Below are 22,481 nucleotides of genomic sequence, written 5' to 3'. Positions count from 1 at the left end.
CAATTGGGATAAAATTGGAACGTAATCTCAGACTCGAGGAAGACCTTCAGATTTATTCTCTTCGCTATAAGGTGTTAATAGAATCGCTCCATATTTCCGATCATGTTTTTATTGTAATTCTTAACTTCGTCTGCAATTCTTAACTTTATTTAATGGAGATAATTTTATGGAGTTATGCGTAAAATGTTTTTCTGAAATGTTAGAGATTTTGAGTTGTATAAATTATTCTAGTTACATAGTTTTATCGAGATTGTCAAAGCATTCGGGGCACAATCGAAATCGAATAGCGGTTGATGGTGCGTTCGCTGCTGTGCGCTGCAGCTGGAACTGTGGATTTCTAGAAACTAAAAACTCGTAGCTCTTATCCGATTCATACATATGTAAAATCGAAATCTGTCCCCTCGTTGAATCATGAAATCGATCGGCGCATCTTTCCTTTGTGGCTGACTTGCACACGAATAAATTGATGAATAGTTTAGTCGTTGTTTCCTTGAACTCGCAAACCCGCAAATTTTTCTTAATTTATCACTCATGTAGTCATATACAACGTTTGACAAAACATTCGTTGCAATGCGAAATTCATCCAATTTGGAAATATTAAAAACATTTAATCTGAAACAAACCGGCGGCCGCGGTATGACAACAGATTGGCAGCGGATTTGCTCAGGTATCGCAACAGATTCGGTATCTACTGTGTCCGCATTAAACTTGTATTTTGCCGGCAAAGCCTGTCGATACAATCTGACAGCGGATTATCAACAGAAACCGAATGGAATTTGTCATTTTGTAAATATTTCAATAGAAACATCATTTAAATAGCTGCTTAGATCCAACAAGAAACTAAAAGCAAGGACCAATCATATGTTATAAAGAATCACTAAGCGCTTCTGCTTTTTTTCTGCTGATTTTTATTTATTTTTTACCCGTATTCCTACCTATCCGTATCTCTCTATCTGATATGACCGCGATTACCCGAAATAAAAAAGCGCAAATATGTATATTTATCACTCACCGACCCCGATGCGCAACAGCGGAATTATATCTGCAATCGTAGCTACGTTGATTCTGTAATAGACAAATATAAAATTCATATTAAAACAATGTTCAGAAAACTTAATGTTTTAAAACATAATTCTTATACGCATCGAACATTTTATATTTATTCATTATTCAATTATATATTTATTTAAATAATTGTACGTTTTCCGAAAAAGGTCTTTACACGAATTAATTTTTATAAAATATTAAATTACTCCTTTTCTTCTGTTATTTCTAAATTATGGTGAAATAAAAAGGCTGAAGAATAAACAGGAAAAAAATTACTTTTGCCAAAAATAAAAAATGATATTTACCGCAAAGTTGTTCCGCTGGTGCCCGATGCCTCTCCCAGGCCTCCTCCTCCTCTTAGGCTGGTCCTCTCAGGTTGTCAGCTTGGATTCCCTCGATGCGACTCTTCGTGTTATTTTCTAAAACATTTAAATAAACAATTCGATTAAAAGAAAATAACCAAAATTTTTATATATAACATAATATATAAAAGTAAATTATACTCACCACTATCTCAAACTGTTCGGGTTGTTAATTCCATCCTCCTCGGGTTCTTCCATCTAAACCCTCTTTTTTACGCATCACATAACAGAGGAGTTATATTGATCTGTAACATACAAAAAAATTCAATTAAAATAATGTCTAAAATAAATATATGAAAGAATAATTTTTGCAGGCAAGTATACCACTTTATTCGTAATTTCAACAAATATTTTATGAAAGACTAACGTCTTAATAAAAATGTCTTTTTAGATATCAACTTGTATAAAAAAAATCTAATCCTGATATAATTTCAACCATTATAAATTTTAATTATTTAGAAATATTTTATATATTAACAAGTAAATATTTTATACATATTTATTAACATTAATCATGTTATCAATAATTGATTAAATATTTAAAAATCTCAAAATGACCCAAAATATTTTATTTATTAAACAATATATGTATTAAAGATGAAATACTATACATTAGAAACTACTGAGCAAATAAATATTTATTTCCATCAGTAACACTTCATGGAAGATATAGATTATGAAATGCTCACCTCCTGCTACACCTGGCTGCCTCCTCGGCTTCTCTTCTCTTCTATCCCATTGCTATTTGATTTCATCGTAGCACTCACAACGTATCCTAAAATAAACAAAATATTGATTACAATTGAATGCTATTACAAGTAATCACTACACTAGAATATAATGATCGCGTGGCTTTGTCATACTTTGTATGATATTCTCCATATTAATGATCACATACGACGCGTACTTACAATTAATTATATTGCGACAGCGGAGAAATAAAAGTAGAAGAAGAAATTATGATACGTTCGATATCAGCGACATTTCACAAATAAAAATGCAACAAAATGTATTTAAGATGACGGAAAAAAATTTTTCGCGCGCCAAGAGCGACGCCGCAGCGTCGCTAGATTGATCCGCGCGATAGATCTTCGGCCGAACAAGGCTTTCAAAATACACGTTTAAACAGATTATCAATATCCAAATGCCGAATCTATGCGATAGATTCTGCAGTAAATAGATGCAAAGTTAATACATGTTATACTTACGAATTAAATAAATCGCGATGCCACCTCGTTCCGGATTCGAGCCGATTCGTCCCGTGTCCGCCGCGTTCTGGAAATGAAAGAACAACGCAATTAATATGACGGAGCCACTTTCTCTCCCGCACGGACAACTCGCGTCTCGTTCTCAACTTCGTGATTATGCATTTATATCCGTGATACTCGCGACATTGGAAAATACGATCATCACTGTCGCGATTGCCCGCGCGACGCGCCTTCGGCTTCGGCCGAATTAATAAAGTACCGTGAAATACGTATTTTTACGAAATATCAATATCCAAGCGCTAAATCTACACTACACCATGGATATTACAGTGAATAATTATGCATGCAAGGTTAATATGTGCTATTTTTACCAGTTAAATGACCACTCGTTCCGGAGCCGATCCGTCTCGTGCCCGTCGCGTTCTGGAAATGAAAAGAGAACGTAATCAATATGGCGGAGCCGCTTCGAAGCTTCATCTCCCGCGCGGGCAACTTCTCGTACCAAGAGCGCCGCCATGGCGCGCGGCGTCGCTCGCGTCTCGCTCTCGCGATTATGAATTTTCTGAACTTCGAAAATGAATCAATATTATAAGTTCAGCTATTATTACGACTGTTATTTTGTACTCTAGCGAATAGGCGTATTAATATTTTGGGCAGATATCCGCCGCGATATTCGCGACATTGGAAAATGCGATCGTCACTTTCGCGATTGTCCGCGCGACGCGCCTTCGGCCAAGCAAGTACCGCAAAATACGTATTTTTACGTAATATCAATACCCGAGCGCCATAAATCTATACTATTCTATACTACGCGATAGATACTATAGTGAATGATGCATGCAAGGTTAATATAAGTTATTTTTACCAATTAAATGAGTCGCCGCGAGGCCGACTCGTCCGGAGCCGATCCGTTCCGTGTGTCCGCACTGTCCGCTGCATTCTGAAAGTGGAAGTGGAAGGAGAACGTAATCAACATGGCGGAGTCGCTTCGTTTACCGCGCGCGCGGTCAACTTCACGTGATAAAAACGGCGCGCGATAAGAACGCCATGGCGTTATTACACTCACTATACGCGTCTCGTTCTTATATTCGCATTAATGCATTTTTCTCATTTTAACAATAAATGCAATACAAAACAGCTAAAAATTTTCAAATTATGCTTTCAGATTTTTCTGGTTAAAACAGGAAAACTGTAAATTGATCTTGCCAACTACCACTAATGTTATTCAAGTTTCATAATCTGCATTTTTCTTATTTACGTATGTAGTTTATTTGAAATACAGCACCCACGCCTGCGTGCTTGATACCGTTTTACGAGATAAAAGTCACTAGTCGCTACTGTCACTAGTCACTAGTCTCTTTTTTTACATCATCAACATGGTCGCTCCCGTCGCTCACAGGATTTTCTCTCTGCTTGCTCTCTGGTTTTATCGTGATATATTTTACGTTATTAATAAAAACACATAATTAATCACGAACAAAGTGTTATCTGTCGGTTTCGCAAATTGTGTGTTTTCTCAGGGCAATCAACGATACGTTAACGTGTTTGCTAAATCAATATATTCGAGCGTAAGCTTTGGTAAACTGTGGTCCTTGAAGGTTATATTGTTGCACGAAGTGATACAATATTGATATTTGTAATTAGTCAAATAATACGTCAAGATGTCTGAGGACGAAGTGGAGAGCTTCGAAATCACCGATTATGATTTAGAGAATGAATTTAATATAGCTCGTCCCCGACGCAAACTCTCGAAGAAACAGCAAATGCTAGGTATGACAATCGATCTGCTACTATTATATTTTGTCAACAGATTCCGTTCTATTTCGGCTAGCACTCCGGCATTCCGTTGACAAAATTTGCAGCGGACACTTTTAAAATCTGTTCTCGATATTACATTTTTGTAATACGTGGCTTCTTTTTATTAACAGGAATATGGGCAGATGACAGCGATGAAGATGAATCATCTGCCAGACCATCTTTCAAAACCTTTAAAAAGGGTCCCAAAAATTATACGGCGCCGGTTAGTTTTGTCGCTGGTGGTATCCAACAGGCGGGACAACCAAAAGAGAAAGAAGACAAGGATGACGAAGAAGATGACGAAGAGATGCGGGAGATAAGGCACAGTAGCTCGAGGTACAGTTTCAACATAAATATTTTCTAATGTAAACCAATTCTTTTATTTCTCTATAATTATTAAAGTAAACTTTTATGATACTTTGAGTGCCCAGCACATTTCAAACGTGAGCCCTGTAGGCCCAAAAGTAATTTTTGATCATTTTGTTTTAAGTATATATTCATGGTACTACAAAACTGAAGTTTTATTATTTTTATTCGATATATTTAGAAATATCTAACGAAATTGCTCCTACTTAAGTAAATAAAACTCACTCAAATAAATGGGTAATGAGCCCTTGCAAAAATACGTCATCCATACGTAGGTGATGTGGTACACAGTACTAAATATATATATTAATATCTTTTATTTAGTTCAGAAGATGAGAGGTCAAATAGTTCCAAACGTCCATCCTTTGCCTTGACCTTGGACAGTGACATCGCAGGCCTGCGTAAAAAGCGCAATCAAGTTAATCCATTGCTGATGAAAACTGGAATGGGTAGTTGGGAAATGCATACAAAAGGCATTGGCGCTAAATTATTGTTGCAGGTATTTTATGAGCAACGATCGTAATTTGTTTATAAATCATAGCAAGATGAATTAATGTAGCAAATTAATAGAAGGTATATTTTTGATTTAGATGGGATTTGAACCTGGTAAAGGTTTAGGTAAACAATTACAAGGAATAAGCGCGCCAGTGGAGGCACATCTCAGAAAAGGAAGAGGCGCGATTGGCGCGTATGGTCCCGAAAAGACACCAAAGATTCCCGAAAAAAAGAAGGATGACGATGGGGAGGAAGCAAAAGAATCCAAGTCCAAGGTATCTCAATGGCGGAAGGGTGATACCAGTAACAAGAAAAAAGTCAGATACTGCTATAGAAGTGTGGATCAAGTTTTGGAAGATGGAAAACTGAAGCCTAACAGAAAAGCTCCAGTGTCCAGCGATATGAGTAGAGTTAAAGTTATCGATATGACAGGGCCAGAACAAAGGATTCTTAGCGGATATCATGCGATAGCTGGTGGTCAACAGTGTCCTGACGAGACCGTAATTACGTCCGACAAGAAATCGAAAGTGAACTTTGCCCTGCCCGAATTGCAACACAATTTAAATTTACTCGTGGACATGTGTGAGCAAGATATTATCCAAAACGATCGGCGAATGAGGCATTTAAGTGATAGAATGGTTGCTTTAGAAGCGGAGAAAAAGAATTTATCCAAAGTCGTGGATCAGCATAGTCAATTGATCGACACCTTAGAGAACGTGCTCATAATTGTGGATAGATTGATGAATGAGACGAACGAATTGTCGCTGCAAGAAACCGCGGAGGCTTTCAAAAATTTGCAAGACAATTATTACGAAGAGTACAAAATGTACGAACTCGGTGAATTAGCCAGCAGTTTCGTAGCACCAAAGATAAAAGATTGTCTGCTCACTTGGAATCCATTGATGCAACCGAAACAGCCAATTAAGTTATTTGAACAATGGAAGAGTATCTTAGAGAATGGAGTTAGTACGCTTCAGACACGGACTATGCATTCATACGATCAACTAGTATGGAATGCTTGGATGCCGTCGATCAGAGGAGCCATACAGTAAGTACGTCCTATAATAAACGTTAACAAATTTATATATGATAATTTAAAAAAGTAAAATTAATCGAAGGATGTGAGAAAATATTGGCATTTTTAATACTACGTATCTGTAAATCTATTGGTTTCTTTCAATTATTTTACATTTTATTTAAAATATATGTATATAAATGGTTCTTTCAATATATCTATTCTCTAATATTATTCATGAACAAATTAGGCAGTGGACATGTAGGCAGCCCGAGCCTTTAATTGAGTTAATAGAGTACTGGATGCCGCTATTACCTACGTGGATCCTGGAAAATATACTAGATTTATTAGTGTTACCGAAATTGACACTGGAGGTGGAAGAATGGAATCCTCTTACCGATACTGTACCTATTCACACATGGATTCATCCTTGGTTGCCGTTATTACGTAAATATATATATTCTTCACATTATGTATTAAACTATAGAGATGACGTGTCGTTGTAACAATAACTATTTCTTGCTGTTATTTAGGAAATCGTTTAGATACGTTAATTTATCCAATAATACGTCGAAAACTCGGATCTGCATTAGGAGGTTGGCATCCGTCAGACAGATCCGCTAGATTAATGCTGCAACCTTGGGCAGAGGTGTTCGCCAAGGGAGACATGGAGGCGTTTTTAGTGAAGAATATTATTCCAAAATTGCAAATAACCTTATCCGAGTTCGTCATAAATCCACATCAACAGCACTTGGATCAATGGAATTGCGTGTATGAGTGGAAGGAATTGATCCCTGTTCATATCATGGCAGGATTGCTCGATAAATTCTTTTTCCCCAAATGGCTACAAGTCTTGGCACTTTGGCTCAACCATTCGCCTAATTATGATCAAGTTACAACATGGTACATGGGTTGGAAAAAAATGTTGAGCGAAAAGTTACTGGCGGAACCAGTAATAAAAGGTACGTTATTTTGTAATGTTAAATTTATATCCTTTCTTCTTTCTCGCAGTTGGAGTTGATTAAAATATGAGTCAAATATGCGATTTACAGAGCACTTCAAGAAAGCATTGGACATGATGAATAGAGCCGTCAGTGGGCCACAAAATCATCAACCTGGCTCACTAGAACAGGTTTCATATTTAACAAGTTTAGAGAGAACTCAGCCGACGATGTCTCAGATGGCATCGATTGTGCAGCCGAGAATGGAGGTATAGGAACTACGCATTATATTTATTTAAATTAACATTATTAAATAAAATGACTCAAGTAATATTACGCATATTGCTATTCTCTGTATTATTACGTTACTGTTTCATTACAGATACTCGCAGAGGCGGTACGAACGGCCTCGCAGATTCCGCAGGGTTTCAAAGATTTCGTACAAAAGAAATGCGAAGAGAGAGGTATATTATTTATGCCGATCCCGAACAGATATAAGGAGGCTAAGCAAGTGTACAAAGTAGGCAATGTTCAGGCATATATCGACAGCAATGTCTTGTTCGTATGTCATAATGGTACAACGTGGATGCCAACGCATATAAATGCTTTGCTGGACATGTCTGAACTTTAATATTTGATTTAATAACATGATTAATAATACGATGACTGTCTAAAATATATTTTTAACTTTATATTTATGTTGTAAATATATTCTATTCTACTTCTCCTAAACATTAGAAAAGTTGATTAATTACCTTATTAGTTTATATTTATATCGATTTTTATTCGTGATGTATGTTTAAATCTATATATATCGAAATTGAATAGCTTCACTTTTTATATAATTAAAATTGTACAATAAATCAATATAATATTTTTCGTATATGTATTTGTGTGTTATTTGTCATTCTTGTTTCAAATTACTAAAGTTATTATTTGAGTGGTATGTTATATTCATATATTGGGTGGCAGGGTGGTCTAGAATTTTTTTGGCGATTTCTCGCTTCTGACGTCATTGAAATAAATAACGAAACAATTTTAAACTAAAAAATAATTGTAGATTACATGTACATACATCTCTATTACAATATTTTACCTGTGCACGGCGATAAGACTGATAATTATTACATTATCGAAGGATTGGTGCAATCCCTTACTTGCCAACTATGCCAACCGCGAAAAGATCATTTTAGTTGCGCGCAACGCCGCCGACGTCGTTCGCGACGGCAGCCGAGTATCGACGCGTATATCCGACGTGTATAAAATCGCAGTACTTCTGCACTGCACCTGATCGTCAGTACTGCTTCGAGTTGGATACATATCAAAGCGTTTTGGCACGTCTCGACAAGTTCGGCAAGTGCCCGGTGCCCCGCGTTAACTTTAAAGAAACTCGTCGTTCTCCGCGCTGTTCTCGTCGTTCTCGAACGATCGAGTCCTGGGTGTCACGCGTGAGTCGTCACGCGCTCGCAATCGTTCGAGCTCGTCAACCTCACGTCAGTCGTCGTGAGTCGTCGCAGGCGCGAGTACACACGTATACATACATACATAACAGTGCCGTCGATGCAGTACGCGGTAATCCGCTGATCAACCGTTCGCTCTAACCGCGCCGGCCATGGACGCCGGTGATTCCGTTGAACGTTGAACCGCGTGAGTTTCGGAGAGACAGATCGGCCTCACGTCTCACCTCGCTTCGCCTCGCTTAAACGATCATTATGCTCGCGCCGATCCGCGTGCGCCTGTTGCTGTTCCGCTACCCTACGAGCGATCCCGAGACGAGAGGTAATGACGGCACTTGACTGCGATTTCTCCCTGTCTCTCTCTTTCTCTCTCTCTGTTTATGCTCCTCGCTCCTCGCTCCTCGTTTGCGCTTCTCTTCCGCTTTTCCTCCGCTGCGCAGCATCGACGTAGGCAGCGTAGGCTCCGGTAGGCTCCAATAGCTCCGCGGTTCATTTTGGAGTAGGTTGTAGGTATAGGAGAGGACTCCGCTGCTGGAAGGCGAATTAGGGCGAAGGGCGGAGTACCTTGGGAGTTGAGACGAGGCCGGGTTGCACACCTGCCGCCCTTTGCCTCAAGAGCCCCTGCCGGCACTCGATATTTTCGGAGCCGGGACATCGTACGCCTTTACCGCCTTACGCCGCGAAATTGATCGAGCAACAAATTGCTTTCAGCTCACGTTCATTCTTGATTCTTCGTTGGAGATCGACGAGCACGTTGCCGCTTCACTTGCCCGCTGCCCGCTGATTTCACGTTAACCGCTAGACATAAATAGATTACATTTTTAGAGTACCGTTTTTTTTTAGTTTTTTAAATAAAAATCAGGAAGCAATTCTTTTCTCATTTGTTGTATTCAGAACGTAATATCGTCTTCGTAGTCTTCAATGTAGGGAAGGAGGAATGGAACTAAAATTAATAGAAATCCAAAGTAGTGCGGAACAAATTTATGATATTTTCGAACGTTTTTTTAACTTGCTCGTTTATTTCCTTTTTTATAAATGTATCCGCTTGCTGGCTAATTTTTAAGTTGCTCTAGAAATTGTAAAATCAGGTTTCGGTTCCGATGCATTAATTACCACATTCATTTAGCAGCAAAGAAATGTCAGACTAATGGAAATGCCAGATTAAAGTTTCATAATCGAAATGAATAAATATGAGATAAGAGTATCCATAATTTACGAGGTTTATTTCAGATATCTAGTCGCGATTCTTTACCGAAAGTCGATCTTAAGTTATGTGGGTTTATATTTTATTATTTTCGCAAGAGACTTTTTAATGTTTTCGAGACACAGGAATGGATAAAAATAAATGATTCTGCTGCTTTTTAAAGCTTAATATTACCAGTCCAATATTATCTGGAGACGGCGCAACGTTCTCCGTTCCACGGGCACGATTTTGCGCCTTGGGCTTTGGGCTCCTGTGCTGTTATAAATAAATCTAGATAAGTCTCCACTTCGCTCTAGTCATGACTAGAAACAGGACGCAAAGTGCAAAGTGGAAAGCCGCGTTCGAGATCGTTTCAAAGTGAATCCGGCCTATTAATCGTTTGAGGATAGTCGTACATTCATTCTGCTGGTCTGACGATGCCGATGCGGTGATATAAGATAATAATAGTCGTCTGTATTTACGTAGCCTCGCATATGTAGCCATGTAGCCTCGGAAAACGGCGAGTCTAGGCCCTCCAGGCGCGATATCCGTCGACAAATTAAGCTAAAAATTTAGCGCTCCGAAAGTTCATCGATCGTTTTAAAAGACGCGATGTTTGACCGTTAATTCTGCTTCCATCTACGCGCTCGAATCGTTCTTACGTCATCCACAAAGGATTAATTAATTTAAGAAAATTCTTTCTACCGCATCGTGAAAAAATTAAGACCGTCTCTCGTATCTCGTATTATCTTTGAGATCACGTCGGGCAGAATCGCGTGTTTACGCGCGTTTACTTAGCAGGCACGCATGTATTTCATTTGTTCGTTTGTTCATTCGTTCATTTATTCGTTCGTTCGTTCGTTCTGGTCAAATCACGCCGAGTGTCAATTAGCGATGCCGACGCGAGCGGCGAGGTTCGAGCGTTCTCGCTTCTCGCCCGCACGCTGGAACGGACCGGCACGTTAATTTTAGCGTAATGGATCGATCTAAGAGGAGGATGCGTTTTTAAATAGCCTTCCCCGAGAGATCTATCGCGCACTCGTTATTTCGGAACCACCGTGTCGACGAGGAAAATATGTATCTCTAAATAAACGTAATGTTTGCATCGGAAAAGCGGCGGTAAAATTTGAGGCGAGATATAGCGATATGAACGTGGGGATTAACGGCGTGATTTAGCGTATTATTCATAAAGAAAAAAGCTTCAGCTTTATGTCGAGTAGATTAATGAGTCAGCATTGCGATAGGAGTAGCACGCGCGTGAACAATGTTTCTTTATATTTATTGTCAATAGAAGTTGAAGAAGAAATTGTGAGCGTTAGAGTGTCCGTAATGATTTACGACGATTTGTGATTTATTTGAAGAGCACGTAATGCTATCAGTAAAATATCACGGAAGCCAAATGTGTATCCGTAACGTTAATGTAAAGTCTTGTGAATTTATATTTATTTAATATCTAAATGCGCATAGAGCATCAGTTTATGTGGCACCCGCGTGTCATATCGTTCTCGCCGTACATTGTTTCTACTGTTCGTGCCCCAATTGTCCCTCTGCGCCAAGATACGCGATAATTGTCTACAATTAGCAACGTGAATTGACCGTAGGATGCAACGAAGTCAGCTGAGAGACATCTCATCCTGGATGACGCGTCTGTTCCCGGAGCCTGGAGACGGTAGCAGTCGGATGGTCGAGGGATTCAAAATGTTCGGTTCGAAAAACAGCTCGGCCACCAGCACGTTTTACACGGATCTGGAAATCACGGAGGACAAGCAGGAGTTTCAGCAGGAGGACGAACATTCCAAACCGGCAACGCCAGGTTTGCCGGAGCAGCAGAGCACGACCAGCGAAAATGGCAACTCGCAAGATTCGGACGCAGCAACAGGTGTTGAGGAGCAACGATACGTCAGACATTCCTTCCACAGGATCGCCAGCTTCGGTGGCTTCCCGCGATTTCAGTCGTTCGTCATGTCCGCTTCCACGCCCGCTGAATGCATCGATATCACGAGGCATGAGGAAACTTCAACGGAAACGTCCTATATTAAAATGTCGCATAGTGTCCTAGAATATAGAAGTAGCAGGTGTGTGGAGATCTGATGAAAAAAGAGCAATGTAGTTTACATATCTTTGTTTAAAAAAATTTTTAAGCTTGTATTTTTAAAAACAAATACAGGTACGTAGCTTCGGAGAGGAGGTCTCATCAGTATACATTAGATACCTACGCGGTAAGCGAGTCCGAGAGCGAAGAAGAGTCAGAAGAAACGAGATCTTCGGAGACGGACTCTGCCATAGTGGCTGATCATACGGAAGAGTCGATATCGGAGCCTAAACTGCTCGCGAAGAAAGGTTCGCCCGATTCGAAGCGAAAGAAGGCGTTACGCGTGGCGCAGGAGTTACTAGCGACTGAGAAAAATTATGTCAACATTCTACATCTGATCGACCAAGTGTTCCAATTCAGGGTCGATCAGGAAAACCGAGCGCATCCGATGTTCCCTCCAGAAACTGTCCAGCACATGTTCTCAAATATTAAATCTATTTATAAATTCCACAACGACTTTCTATTGCCGCAATTTGAGGAGAGAATGCAATGTTGGGATTCAAATCCGAGAATCGGTGACATAATGAAGAACTTTGCGCCATTCCTCAAAATGTATACGGAGTATGTAAAGAATTTTGATTACGCCATGAATTTGATAAGCACCCTGCAAAACAAGGTTCCCAGGTTTGCAGCGATTGTTAACGAAATTCAGAAACTCGACGAATGTGCTAAATTGTCGTTAGCACATCACATGTTGAGTCCGATACAGAGACTGCCGCGATACGAGTTACTTCTCAAAGATTATTTACGAAACCTCACTGAGGACAATCCGGATTATGAAGACACAAAAAGTATGTATAATGTTTTCTTATGTTTTCCGAAATATTGCTGCATATTCTACATTTCATAAATTATTTATTGAGAAACATTTGTAATGTTAAATTACAGAGGCTCTGGAATTAGTGTCAACCGCCGCAAATCATACAAACGAGGCAATGAAAAAAATTGATAAATTTAAAAAACTTTTGGAAATTCAAGAGAGTATATATGATGCGACTGATCTAGTCAGTGCGACTCGCGAACTAATAAAAGAAGGACGTATAGTGAAAATTTCAGCGCGTAGTGGCGATCATCAGGAGAGACATTTGTTTCTGGTAATTATTCATTATTTTATATAGTATATTAATATTTGTAAAATATACAGATATTTTTTTTCAATTAGAACTGTTTATCTTTTCAGTTTAGCGATTTATTATTACTCTGCTCAATAAGACTGATACCCGGTCCAATGTACCGACTAAGAGCTAAATTTATGGTGGAAAATTTACAAGTAGTTGAGGGAGACAATCTAGAAACCGCAAATACTTTTTACATAAGGGACGAAAATAAAAGCGTCGAGTTGTATACACATGCTGCCGCGGAGAAAGCAGCGTGGCTGGACGCGCTGTTTCAAACGATGCAAGAGATCATGAGACGCAAGGCCAGTCTGAAAACTGGAAGTGTTAAAACTTCTTTGGTTAAGGCTGATGACGTAACTAGGTGCATGGTTTGCGAAGTTAGTTTTTCTGTGATGAAACGAAAGCACAATTGTCGGGCTTGTGGAATAGTGAGTATTGTGTAGTAAAATTAAATCTTTCGTTATACACATTATTTTATAAAAATATTTATTCAACATTCTACGATAATTCCGTCGTTTTCCAGGTGGTTTGTAGTAAATGCTCAAATCAGAAATTATTATTTGAAGACAATAAGAATATGAGAGTGTGCAGATTATGCCATGCCGCGCTCACTCAACCGCTCACTAAATCACCGTCGTCACCGTCTGGACCAGTGCCAAGTTTGCTACAGGTATCGGCGAGTGCACCATCAGTATTATCCGGATACCTGTTACTGAAGACGCAGGCCAGTAAGCCTTGGACAAAACGATGGTTTGCGTTGCACGTTGACTTTGTTCTGTATTCATTCAAATCGGAATCGGAGAGCATGGCCATGACAGCGACGCCCATGCCAGGCTTTATGGTTACGGAAGGTACAAAATTACCCGATGAAGACCCCTTGAACACGAAAGATCGAATAAGAGCATTTAAGATGCATCATTCAAGAAAATATTACTATCTTCAAGCATCTTCTCAAGAGGATAAAGAAAAGTGAGTGTAAAAATTGTTTCGACAATCTATATCTTGGTTAAACAAATAACTAATACTAATAATATATACTTGTGGGATTTTTAGATGGATGCACACATTGGAGTTGGCTACGAAAGCTGAACTACCTCATTTTACGCAGGTGGAAAACGAAAGCGCACAAGAAAGTCAATCGATGAACGATGTACAATGAATATTCGTACCTTTCTATCTACCAAACTAGCCAATTTTTTACTATTATACTCGTAAATGAGAAGACGATATGGCAATGTAAGATAATCGTTAGTAGTTAATTAGCTATATTTAAAATGACGTTAACTTATGTTATATATATATATTGTTATTAGTATATACATTACAAGAGAGAAATCGAGTCAATAGCGGCCGCTGCCGAGAAACGCTTGTTGTTTTGTATAATGTTCTGTTATAGTATATTTATAAATATATATGTCGTTCTATCACGATACGCTGTGCTGACCGTAATCTGCAATGGAAGTCGATACGTTGCGACGCTTGAAAAGTTAATTACGCGCTTCAGTGATAGTATGTTATTTAAGCTACGGGATCGTTTTTATTAAAATCGATTCTAAAATCGATTTTATTAAATACGCAATGGATTCGATAGTTTTATCAATAAATTTATTCCGTCAATTAAAAATTTTATAGCTCTTAAATACATCTCAGTAGTTCCTATCTAGTTACAGATTATCGCAATAATTACAAATTTTATTACATTCACTAGAAACACAAAAGTGCATTCGGACTAATTATCCCGCACCTGTACATTTATCACGTTTCTTGAATTGCACACATAGACCGTCAGCTGCGTACGTGAACATGTGAATGGCATCATTGTCATTTAAAACATCCTTTGTTCGTTTCGTAGCAGAGAGTGTAATTCGAGAGGATCGTGATTAACGTCACTTTCGCAATTAGTAGGGATTTGTCTTAAAAAGTCTTTAAGGCAAATTATCGTGTAAATTCATATGTCCAGTTGATATATATGTATATAAAAGAAAATTACGACATATCTCTTTTTTACGTGATCAAATTTTTTTATAATCGACCTACGTTATTAGAGCCTAATACTGAATGCCAAAGATCCACGGAACTTTTTGTTCCTTATTTCTGTTCTCAGGAACGGAATAAAGTTTTGTATATTAGAAAAGTATTTAGAATTTGTCGCCTTTCGCAGAGACATATGTCTTTTTTTTCAATTATTAACCCAAAATCTGGTAACGGGCAATGAGAATGTATGTTGTAGACTCAAGATTCTTTCCCCCACTAATTTATATTTCACTGTACAAAATGACTTGATACCCCGAATATTTATTTTTATTTTACTTTTTATGAAAATGTAATTGTATGCAAAATGAATGCGAGCGCAAATGCGGTCGTAGTTTTCTTTTGCCATTAAAAAGCGCGTTGTCGCTGAACGACAAGCTCTATAACATATATTATCGAATCAATAGTATTAATATTAATAAATCTTTTATAATCTTCTCTTAAGAATTGATGAAGGTAAAACACACATACGCGGAAAGATATATTGAAGTTTGTAGCAACCTGTAATAATTTGTACATTGTAATAACTGTTATACCAATGGTTTAAATGTCGATAAAAAAAACATCAGTTACGTAAATCTTGTATATAATTTAATGACCATAATCCAATCTTCATCTGAAAGTAAAAAAAAAATGTAAAAATTTACAGGATACTTGAAAGACGTTTGGTGTAAGAAGACAATAAATCATGATATGTAAAAAAAAAATCGACATCAGCTGCTCGATATAAGCTCATAAATGTAGAAAACACGTGAAAAATAATTAAGAGTATTATAAAATATTTCTTTTAGACAATTTTCTTATCATTTTTAAGGCTCCTGTTCACTCACTGCAGCTGTCTTGGATTGACAATGTCAAAAGTGAGAAAATATATCATATAAAAATTCTTGCAACGCGCAGATTACAATAATAATGTTTTTCAATAAGATAGCATGTATAATCGATAGAAAAGACTTGTAAAATACACCGAAAACTTCTTTTTTATTTGGGTAATTAATAAATAATTTATATATTTTGAATTATGTCGAATCAAGGGAGAAAATAAACTGACAGCTGCTGAATTGAAAAATAAATACTTACTTTTACATATTATTACATTGTAACAAAATGCGAGTCTTCAGTATATATTTTGTCATATATTTTATCACAATAATTATTTTAAATTTTGCGCTGTACGCGCGTTGCAAGCTTTAGTCCTTATACGTTACGTCATTTCTCACTCCTTAAGGTGCATGGTGCATGGTGCTGGTGCATTGGTGCATTTCAGTGCATTTTCACGAGCGCAGCTCAAACGGCCGTTCGAGCGACAAAAAGTTTAATTTTTAGGACTACAAAAAGATAAAAAGTAAGTTGAAAAACCAAGTATAAAGTTAATCTACATTGGTATACAAATACTATATAGACGTGGTCTCAGTACTGCTCAGTATATACATACGCGATCAACATAGCACCAGTACGAGTGTTTCAATAATACAACATTTACGTGAGCGTTATTTCTGTAATAACTTACGATAATTCACTTATTTACACAGAGTGAATAATCGTAAGTTACTACAGAAGTAACACTCGCGTATAAACATATATATAGTAAATGTGTCTCATCGCCTAAACTGTGTAGGTATTTATTATAATTATATATGTATAATATATTCTGCATTTTTGTCGTAATGTTTCACTGATTATATCAGTAAAGAATTTAATGAAAAAATATATATGTAAGAATAAGGAACATTACTAAAAAAAAAAATAATCTATGCAGTTACATAATCACTCACGAATATCGTGATTATCGCAATTTTTCTCATTTCTCTCATAACGTTTCTTGAGTGAAAATGTCGCGTCTAGAATCCGGCATACTTCTATTATATTTCGACGAAGAAAGATGTATCAGGTCGTCGTCCCGCAAAATCATTTCCGCAAGTAGTGTAATCTATCGTTATTCAAACGCGCGTCATTGGCATTTTCGTAATGAGCGACCAAAATTATCGATGAGCGATGGCCGTTTGGCTCATTCTTCTTCTTCTTCTAGACTCTAGAGAATGGCGGCCGTTGGCTCATCGGTGATAATAGCGTGGTACCGACTCCTCGCACCCGCGTCCGCGTCCACCATGCGGGGCGGAACGGATAAAAAGAAACGAGCCCCGCTTCGAAAGAAGAGAAGAGAAGAGAACGGGAGGAGACGCGAGGTGAGAACGAGGGCAACGTCGTTGGAGGGCGAGGAGTAAAGGACGAGCAACGCTGCTAAGTCGAATGTCGAGTGATGCCAAAGTTAAATATAAATGCGGGCCGCGAGAGAGAGAGAGAAAGAGAGAGCGTCGCGACGCCCATCCTGGATCGATGATCCAGCGCCGGGACCAGTCTCTCTGTGATTCGCGTCGCGAGATCCGGCACAGAAATCGCCCTCTCTTCCTCTCTTTCTTTCTCCCTGTATTTCGCTATTACCCCGATTTTACCATTATCGATATCGATTAAGTTCCTCACTCGCGATCGGTTCTCGACGAACCGTGAGTTTCGCAGTGAATATCCAACGAAAGAGGAAACGACAAACGAGCAAAAGTGCGATTTTCGGAATAGAAGTTGATTTCAATTGATGAGATCGATCAGAGTCATTGAGATCGTCAGTTGGATCAAGCATTCCTTGGATTTGCCGGTAATTTGTGTTATTAATGTACCTAAGATATTCGATCATAATTTTGCTGCTTCAAATTGTATAATCTCATAGTAAACTTTTTCTTACCTACAGTGTTAAAATATAGTTTCGATAGTTCTCGAATTGCAAGAAATTGAAAGTTAAAAATTCTTCTATTATTATTATTATTAAACACTGTAGAAGAATTTATATTATTAAAATTATGATTGAGGTTCTTGGAATGTCCTGTGTTTTACGATTTGCGTGGGTGGCTGTTTGCTTGCATATGTGATGATTGCGGATGTGGTTGCGTAATTTATAAAAATTTTATCAATCATCATACCGTAATAATTTCAATCTAGTTAATTATTTATGATACTAAGATTTAGATCCTAAGACCTTGTTTGTGCTCTGTCACGGTAGATGTTGATAAAATAAGTCTCTTGTTAAAAACGTATTGATACAACACATTTTACACGCTTTGTTATAAAAAAAATTGTTATATTTACCAAACAAAGTTATAAAAATAAAATTACATATTAACCAGAATAATTCCTCCAATAGCTTCAGTACATTACTTTTATCAAGAGTAAGAATATTATTTATTTCTTTCTAAAAAATTTTAGATTACTTACTAGCTTTATCTAAGAACTTAATAAGTAGATGATCTTTTGCAACAATCTAATACATACAAAGTCAAGTTTAATGAACCTCGTATGCATTGAAGTTGAGTCATCGCAAAGCTCGTTAAACGATAGGTACATAGCATCTGCGTTTGATCACCGATAATGTCACGGGGTTGATAGATGAGGGTGAGCGCCAATAATAATTGCTGACCAACAAGCCGGTGCGGACGATTCTGTCAGCGACATCCATTCCGAACGCCGACTATTTCTGATCATCAATTCAGTAGAGAGATCTTATTTTTGGACGCAGCATCCGAGGTCCAGGATCCAGCGTGCCACTAACGTTCGACTGGCCTGTTGATCCGTCTTCGCATTAAATTTTCCAGCAATCTGACAGAGCTTCTTGGCTTTCGTTCTGTCTTGCGTGACCGAGATCAAGATTTCGCTCTTTCAAACAGCGAGCAAAATGCGAGCAAAATCTGCTATCGCGATTCTAATATTAACGTTTACAATTTTATCGATTATAAAGATTTGGATTAATCTCAAATTATTTGTCGATAGCAATTCTACCTTTTTCCGAAGCTGCATTTTTTATTTATATAGCAATATCCAAAAATTTCCGATTCAAAGATATAAAAGAGGTGATAAAAATAGAGCAATCACACACACATTTTTATTTTTCAATATGATATCACCTTTCTAATCTGTTTTTTTAGAACGATAAATTAATTTTTCTATATCACTAAAGAAATATTCTAAATTTTTGTCCTTAAAATAGTTTAAGTAAAAAAATAGTTTGGTTACTGTGATGTCCTGTTAATTCTTTGTGTTTTACATTGCTAAAATATCTTAGAGTTATAACAGAGAGAGAGATATATATGTCATGCACGCGCATGATGAGGTACAGTTCATAAAGAATGGCTCGACAGATTTCCACAAACTCTCAAGAAACGATATAAATTATTGTAAAATTACAAACTAGCACTGTGGTTTTTGCAATATGTTTGCTGCAGACAATGGAAACATTATAACTTCGTCCGAGTCTCAAGTCTATCATATATTACATTCTGGTTTATGCCGGTTGTACATCTCTTGGTTCATAACTAGTCGAAAATCACTCTCAAATAGCAGCAGATCGCGATCAAGATTTATTTGCGAGATCGACCGCTGTATCGACGATACCTTCGGGATTACCTTTCGCACTCCACGTGGGTGGTCAAACCGGGCGGCGCGACCGCGATGGGCGATTACAGCTGTTAATATCCGTGTCAGTTGCCGAAATACCCGACGCAGTCATTGCGAATATACCTGCCGGCTTGTCGGGCGCGTGTATAAACGCCGCGCTGATTAAAAATAGAAATAGCGCTATATTTAGCCGGCCTACACTCGGTATCTGGCTAAAAAGCTTAAGACTTTTCGTCTATGCGCGTTTAGAGCATGCAGACTTCCTCTTTCGATTTCACGGCGCGTAAAATAGCTTGGTGAAACAATGGAAGAAGGCGTAGAAATACCTCTCATTGCTGCTAACCACATGTGTTGCTAGAGTCATGAGAGACGGTGAGAACGATTCGCTGTTCGAAAATCTTGGCATTATTATTCGATCTAATATATTGTAAAGTAATATCTACAAAGAAGAAAACTGTTCTATCCTAAATTCCTAACGTTCAACAGAAATATATTACGCACAAATATGACGAATGCGATAATTATGACCGAGAAGGCCGTGACGCATTCGATGCGTCTAGCCGAAATTAAATAGACGCCGAAATTGAATAGATATATAGACAGCCGTTTCCAGTTGCCAAGATCTCCGGTATCAACGAACTCTACGGCCGAAATTTGTCGAAATGGCTTTTTGGTGTACTTTCGAAAATACAAAGGTTATTATTATAACTGGCAGATATTTTCAAAATTTACATACATTACATCTGACGGTGTTGAAATGATAGAAATCCGATTGTTTTATCGTATCAGCGCCGCGACGCCGTGACTTCTGTTTATTATATACCGCTCCCGTTATTCGTTCTCTCGCGTGTCTGCATTCTCTCTGACATTTTGATAATTATACGCGGATACCTTATTTCCGCATTAGTGTGCAAAAGTTCATAGGTACATACGTACAACGTACTTACCTATTTCGAGAAACTTTTGGCCATGTGCCATGTCGAATAGTCGACGCTATTATGCGACCCAGAGTTCATTTAGTGTCTTACAGTTCATCCGTGGTCTTTTGTTTTTCTGGAAATATTCGCTGTCAATCAAACGTCAGAATCAGATTGTGTCTCATTGCTTGTTTTCAACGAAACAATATTTCGCGATTTTACTCAACACAGTACGTGACTGAAACTTTATTGACAAATACATCCAATTGAAAGAACAGTCAATTAATAATTAAATTTTCAATTTTTTAAAAATAAAATCGATTAACATTAAGATTATTTTGGCTTATAAAATCGACACATGATTATGCAACATTGCAATATTTTTTCTTTATTGAATAGAAATGTCACGTCTAGATAGGATCGGCAATACTCATTGTAAGCGACTGCTCCGACTGAAAATGCGTAATCAACACAAATTTAGAGCTGGAACGAAGATATCTAATACACTTTGAATCTTACCTGGCGTTTAGATAATCAAGGTCTAATTGCTCTCTTCCTTGTAGCGATGCTAGCTACAAGCTATAAGCGAGGCGAAGCGGCAAGCAGTTGAAGTGGTCCGAAATGTCGCAACAGCATCCGTCGAGGCCACCCGGAGGAGGCCATGTACCTCCGGGTAGCTGGTCAGGGCGACCTAATGCGCCAAGCGCGCCGAGTCCCTTCAGGCCCGCTTCGCCGTACACGCCCTCGTCGTCGCCGCATCCGCAAGGACGAATTCATCGCGGGCCTCCGACTCCGGTCCATCCAGCTCATCCCATGTCACCGCTCGTATATCCTGGAATAATGATGCATCCGATGAGCCCGGTGCCGATCGGAATGCCAATCTCACCCGGGATGTCGCCCGTCTTCGGCTGCCCGACTTCCGGTTACATCCAGTGCCCAAGGCCACGGTGGCCTTCGCCGATTCCTACGGGTAGTCAAGCGCCAAGGCCATTCATACCAATGCAGGTACGCAATGTTTTCATGTAACGCGAAGGATGACAGATCGATAGTAATGTGTCGTCGATGTACGTCTACGTCGCGTGTTGCAGTACTTGTCGAGTTGTTTAGACTCGAGTGTCTAATTCAATATAACACGAATAAATTGTCACGTTAATGCAAAAGATGTATTTAAATATTACAAATCTACTAGTGAAAATACACTGATGAGACATTAACGCTAAAGCTAAAACGTTTTTTCATCCCAACTTGCAGAGTTCTTTCAGAAGTGATTCGGCATCACCGGTACCATGCGCGCCGCCAGAATATCTGATAGCACCCTACAGACCTGGGGATTACGAGTATATTGGCGTGCCCTTAGATCATACGCAGACGGACGAGGAAAGCAGCGGTCCCAGCACAGCCGAGATCATCGCCAGTCAGAGTCAAGATTACGTGGACGAAAAGCTCGCCGAGTACCAAGCTACCATCCAACAATTGCAGGGTAAGTTTTACGAAGTCCAGAAAATCGATTCGTTTTGCGATGGAATGGTATCGGTCACGTTACAGAACGCCCAATAGACTATCATTAAACCCTCACTCATTCTCCTATAAAACCCTTAATTATAGACTATCTGCCGATTCAAATCACGAAGCGTTGTTGCGCACGCAAATTTCGACCATGGGGATGTAAGTGCTCAGATTGTGTATCGTGTCTGCGTGCGTATCATAAGGGAGCCATAAAATTTTCGTCGATTTCCATCAGGGGAACACCATTGGGAATTTATTTCTTCTATACTTCTCTTGCGTTTTATTGATGAAGCTATAATTTTGAGATTTCGCGGAAATCGATACATTGAATTCCACACGAATAAAATATGTGATTTTTCGGTATTTTAAAAATAATGAAAAATTGATATAACCAAAAATAAGATTAAAATTATTTAAAATTATCTATTTCTGATATATCTTAAAATAAAATAATTGCAGCTTTAAGAAACTTTCCATAGTCATTTTTGGAAGCAAAGATGCATATT

At 38.4% G+C, this 22,481-nt stretch overlaps 4 protein-coding genes and 1 long non-coding RNA gene across 16 annotated transcripts in view; 3 read left to right on the top strand and 2 right to left on the bottom strand.

Annotated features, from left to right (window-relative positions):
• Positions 1–930: 930 nt before the first annotated feature.
• LOC139818133 (uncharacterized) lies at positions 931–3,542 on the bottom strand. Its single transcript, XR_011733394.1, has 7 exons — positions 3,483–3,542; positions 2,989–3,040; positions 2,618–2,684; positions 2,099–2,184; positions 1,555–1,654; positions 1,353–1,466; positions 931–1,065 (listed from the first exon to the last, which is right to left on the bottom strand). It is a non-coding gene; the product is annotated as an uncharacterized lncRNA (long non-coding RNA).
• A 442-nt stretch (positions 3,543–3,984) lies between these two features.
• Sip1 (septin interacting protein 1) lies at positions 3,985–7,923 on the top strand. Its single transcript, XM_071786645.1, has 8 exons — positions 3,985–4,387; positions 4,546–4,750; positions 5,105–5,279; positions 5,371–6,323; positions 6,541–6,737; positions 6,824–7,252; positions 7,343–7,500; positions 7,614–7,923. The coding sequence occupies exons 1-8, from the start codon at positions 4,279–4,281 to the stop codon at positions 7,860–7,862; spliced, it is 2,475 nt and encodes an 824-aa protein (XP_071642746.1). The 5' UTR covers positions 3,985–4,278; the 3' UTR covers positions 7,863–7,923.
• A 946-nt stretch (positions 7,924–8,869) lies between these two features.
• LOC139818122 (FYVE, RhoGEF and PH domain-containing protein 2) lies at positions 8,870–15,690 on the top strand. Its single transcript, XM_071786654.1, has 7 exons — positions 8,870–9,010; positions 11,473–11,946; positions 12,039–12,754; positions 12,852–13,057; positions 13,144–13,509; positions 13,605–14,050; positions 14,135–15,690. The coding sequence occupies exons 2-7, from the start codon at positions 11,474–11,476 to the stop codon at positions 14,238–14,240; spliced, it is 2,313 nt and encodes a 770-aa protein (XP_071642755.1). The 5' UTR covers positions 8,870–9,010; position 11,473; the 3' UTR covers positions 14,241–15,690.
• LOC139818131 (uncharacterized) overlaps positions 9,005–22,481 on the bottom strand; it is a 142,146-nt gene continuing 128,669 nt past the window's right edge. For 7 of the 12 annotated variants that reach the window (XR_011733387.1, XR_011733386.1, XR_011733389.1 and 4 more), the window contains 2 exons: positions 20,989–21,301; positions 19,019–20,618 (listed from right to left, as the gene is read on the bottom strand). Coding sequence is in view for 1 of the 12 variants with exons in the window: in XM_071786671.1 (XP_071642772.1) it covers positions 21,188–21,301 (114 nt within the window). In the remaining 11 variants the exon portion in view is untranslated. Of the gene's footprint in view, positions 9,487–15,702; positions 18,722–19,018; positions 20,619–20,988; positions 21,302–22,481 lie in introns of those variants that run through there. The other 5 variants (XR_011733391.1, XR_011733392.1, XR_011733385.1 and 2 more) reach the window with 5 other exon arrangements.
• Positions 21,283–22,481, top strand: part of Msp300 (Muscle-specific protein 300 kDa) — a 94,042-nt gene continuing 92,843 nt past the window's right edge. Inside the window, exons 1-2 of the mRNA XM_071786629.1 lie at positions 21,283–21,474; positions 21,721–21,949. Of these exons, the coding sequence (XP_071642730.1) occupies positions 21,283–21,474; positions 21,721–21,949 (421 nt within the window). The remainder of the gene's footprint in view (positions 21,475–21,720; positions 21,950–22,481) is intronic.

This window comes from Temnothorax longispinosus, chromosome 8, assembly GCF_030848805.1.
Source record: "Temnothorax longispinosus isolate EJ_2023e chromosome 8, Tlon_JGU_v1, whole genome shotgun sequence".
NCBI classification, from domain to species: domain Eukaryota; kingdom Metazoa; phylum Arthropoda; class Insecta; order Hymenoptera; family Formicidae; genus Temnothorax; species Temnothorax longispinosus.
Note: the sequence above shows the minus strand (reverse complement) of the source record. Positions and strands in the feature narration are given on the sequence as shown.

Coding starts and splice junctions, on each gene's coding strand:
- Sip1 (XM_071786645.1), top strand. CDS start 4,279: ATGTCTGAGGACGAAGTGGAGAGCTTCGAAATCACCGATTATGATTTA. Junction 6,324..6,540: donor TCGATCAGAGGAGCCATACA/GTAAGTACGTCC, acceptor TGAACAAATTAG/GCAGTGGACATGTAGGCAGC. Junction 7,253..7,342: donor GGCGGAACCAGTAATAAAAG/GTACGTTATTTT, acceptor TGCGATTTACAG/AGCACTTCAAGAAAGCATTG.
- LOC139818122 (XM_071786654.1), top strand. CDS start 11,474: ATGCAACGAAGTCAGCTGAGAGACATCTCATCCTGGATGACGCGTCTG. Junction 11,947..12,038: donor CTAGAATATAGAAGTAGCAG/GTGTGTGGAGAT, acceptor AAACAAATACAG/GTACGTAGCTTCGGAGAGGA. Junction 13,058..13,143: donor AGGAGAGACATTTGTTTCTG/GTAATTATTCAT, acceptor TTATCTTTTCAG/TTTAGCGATTTATTATTACT.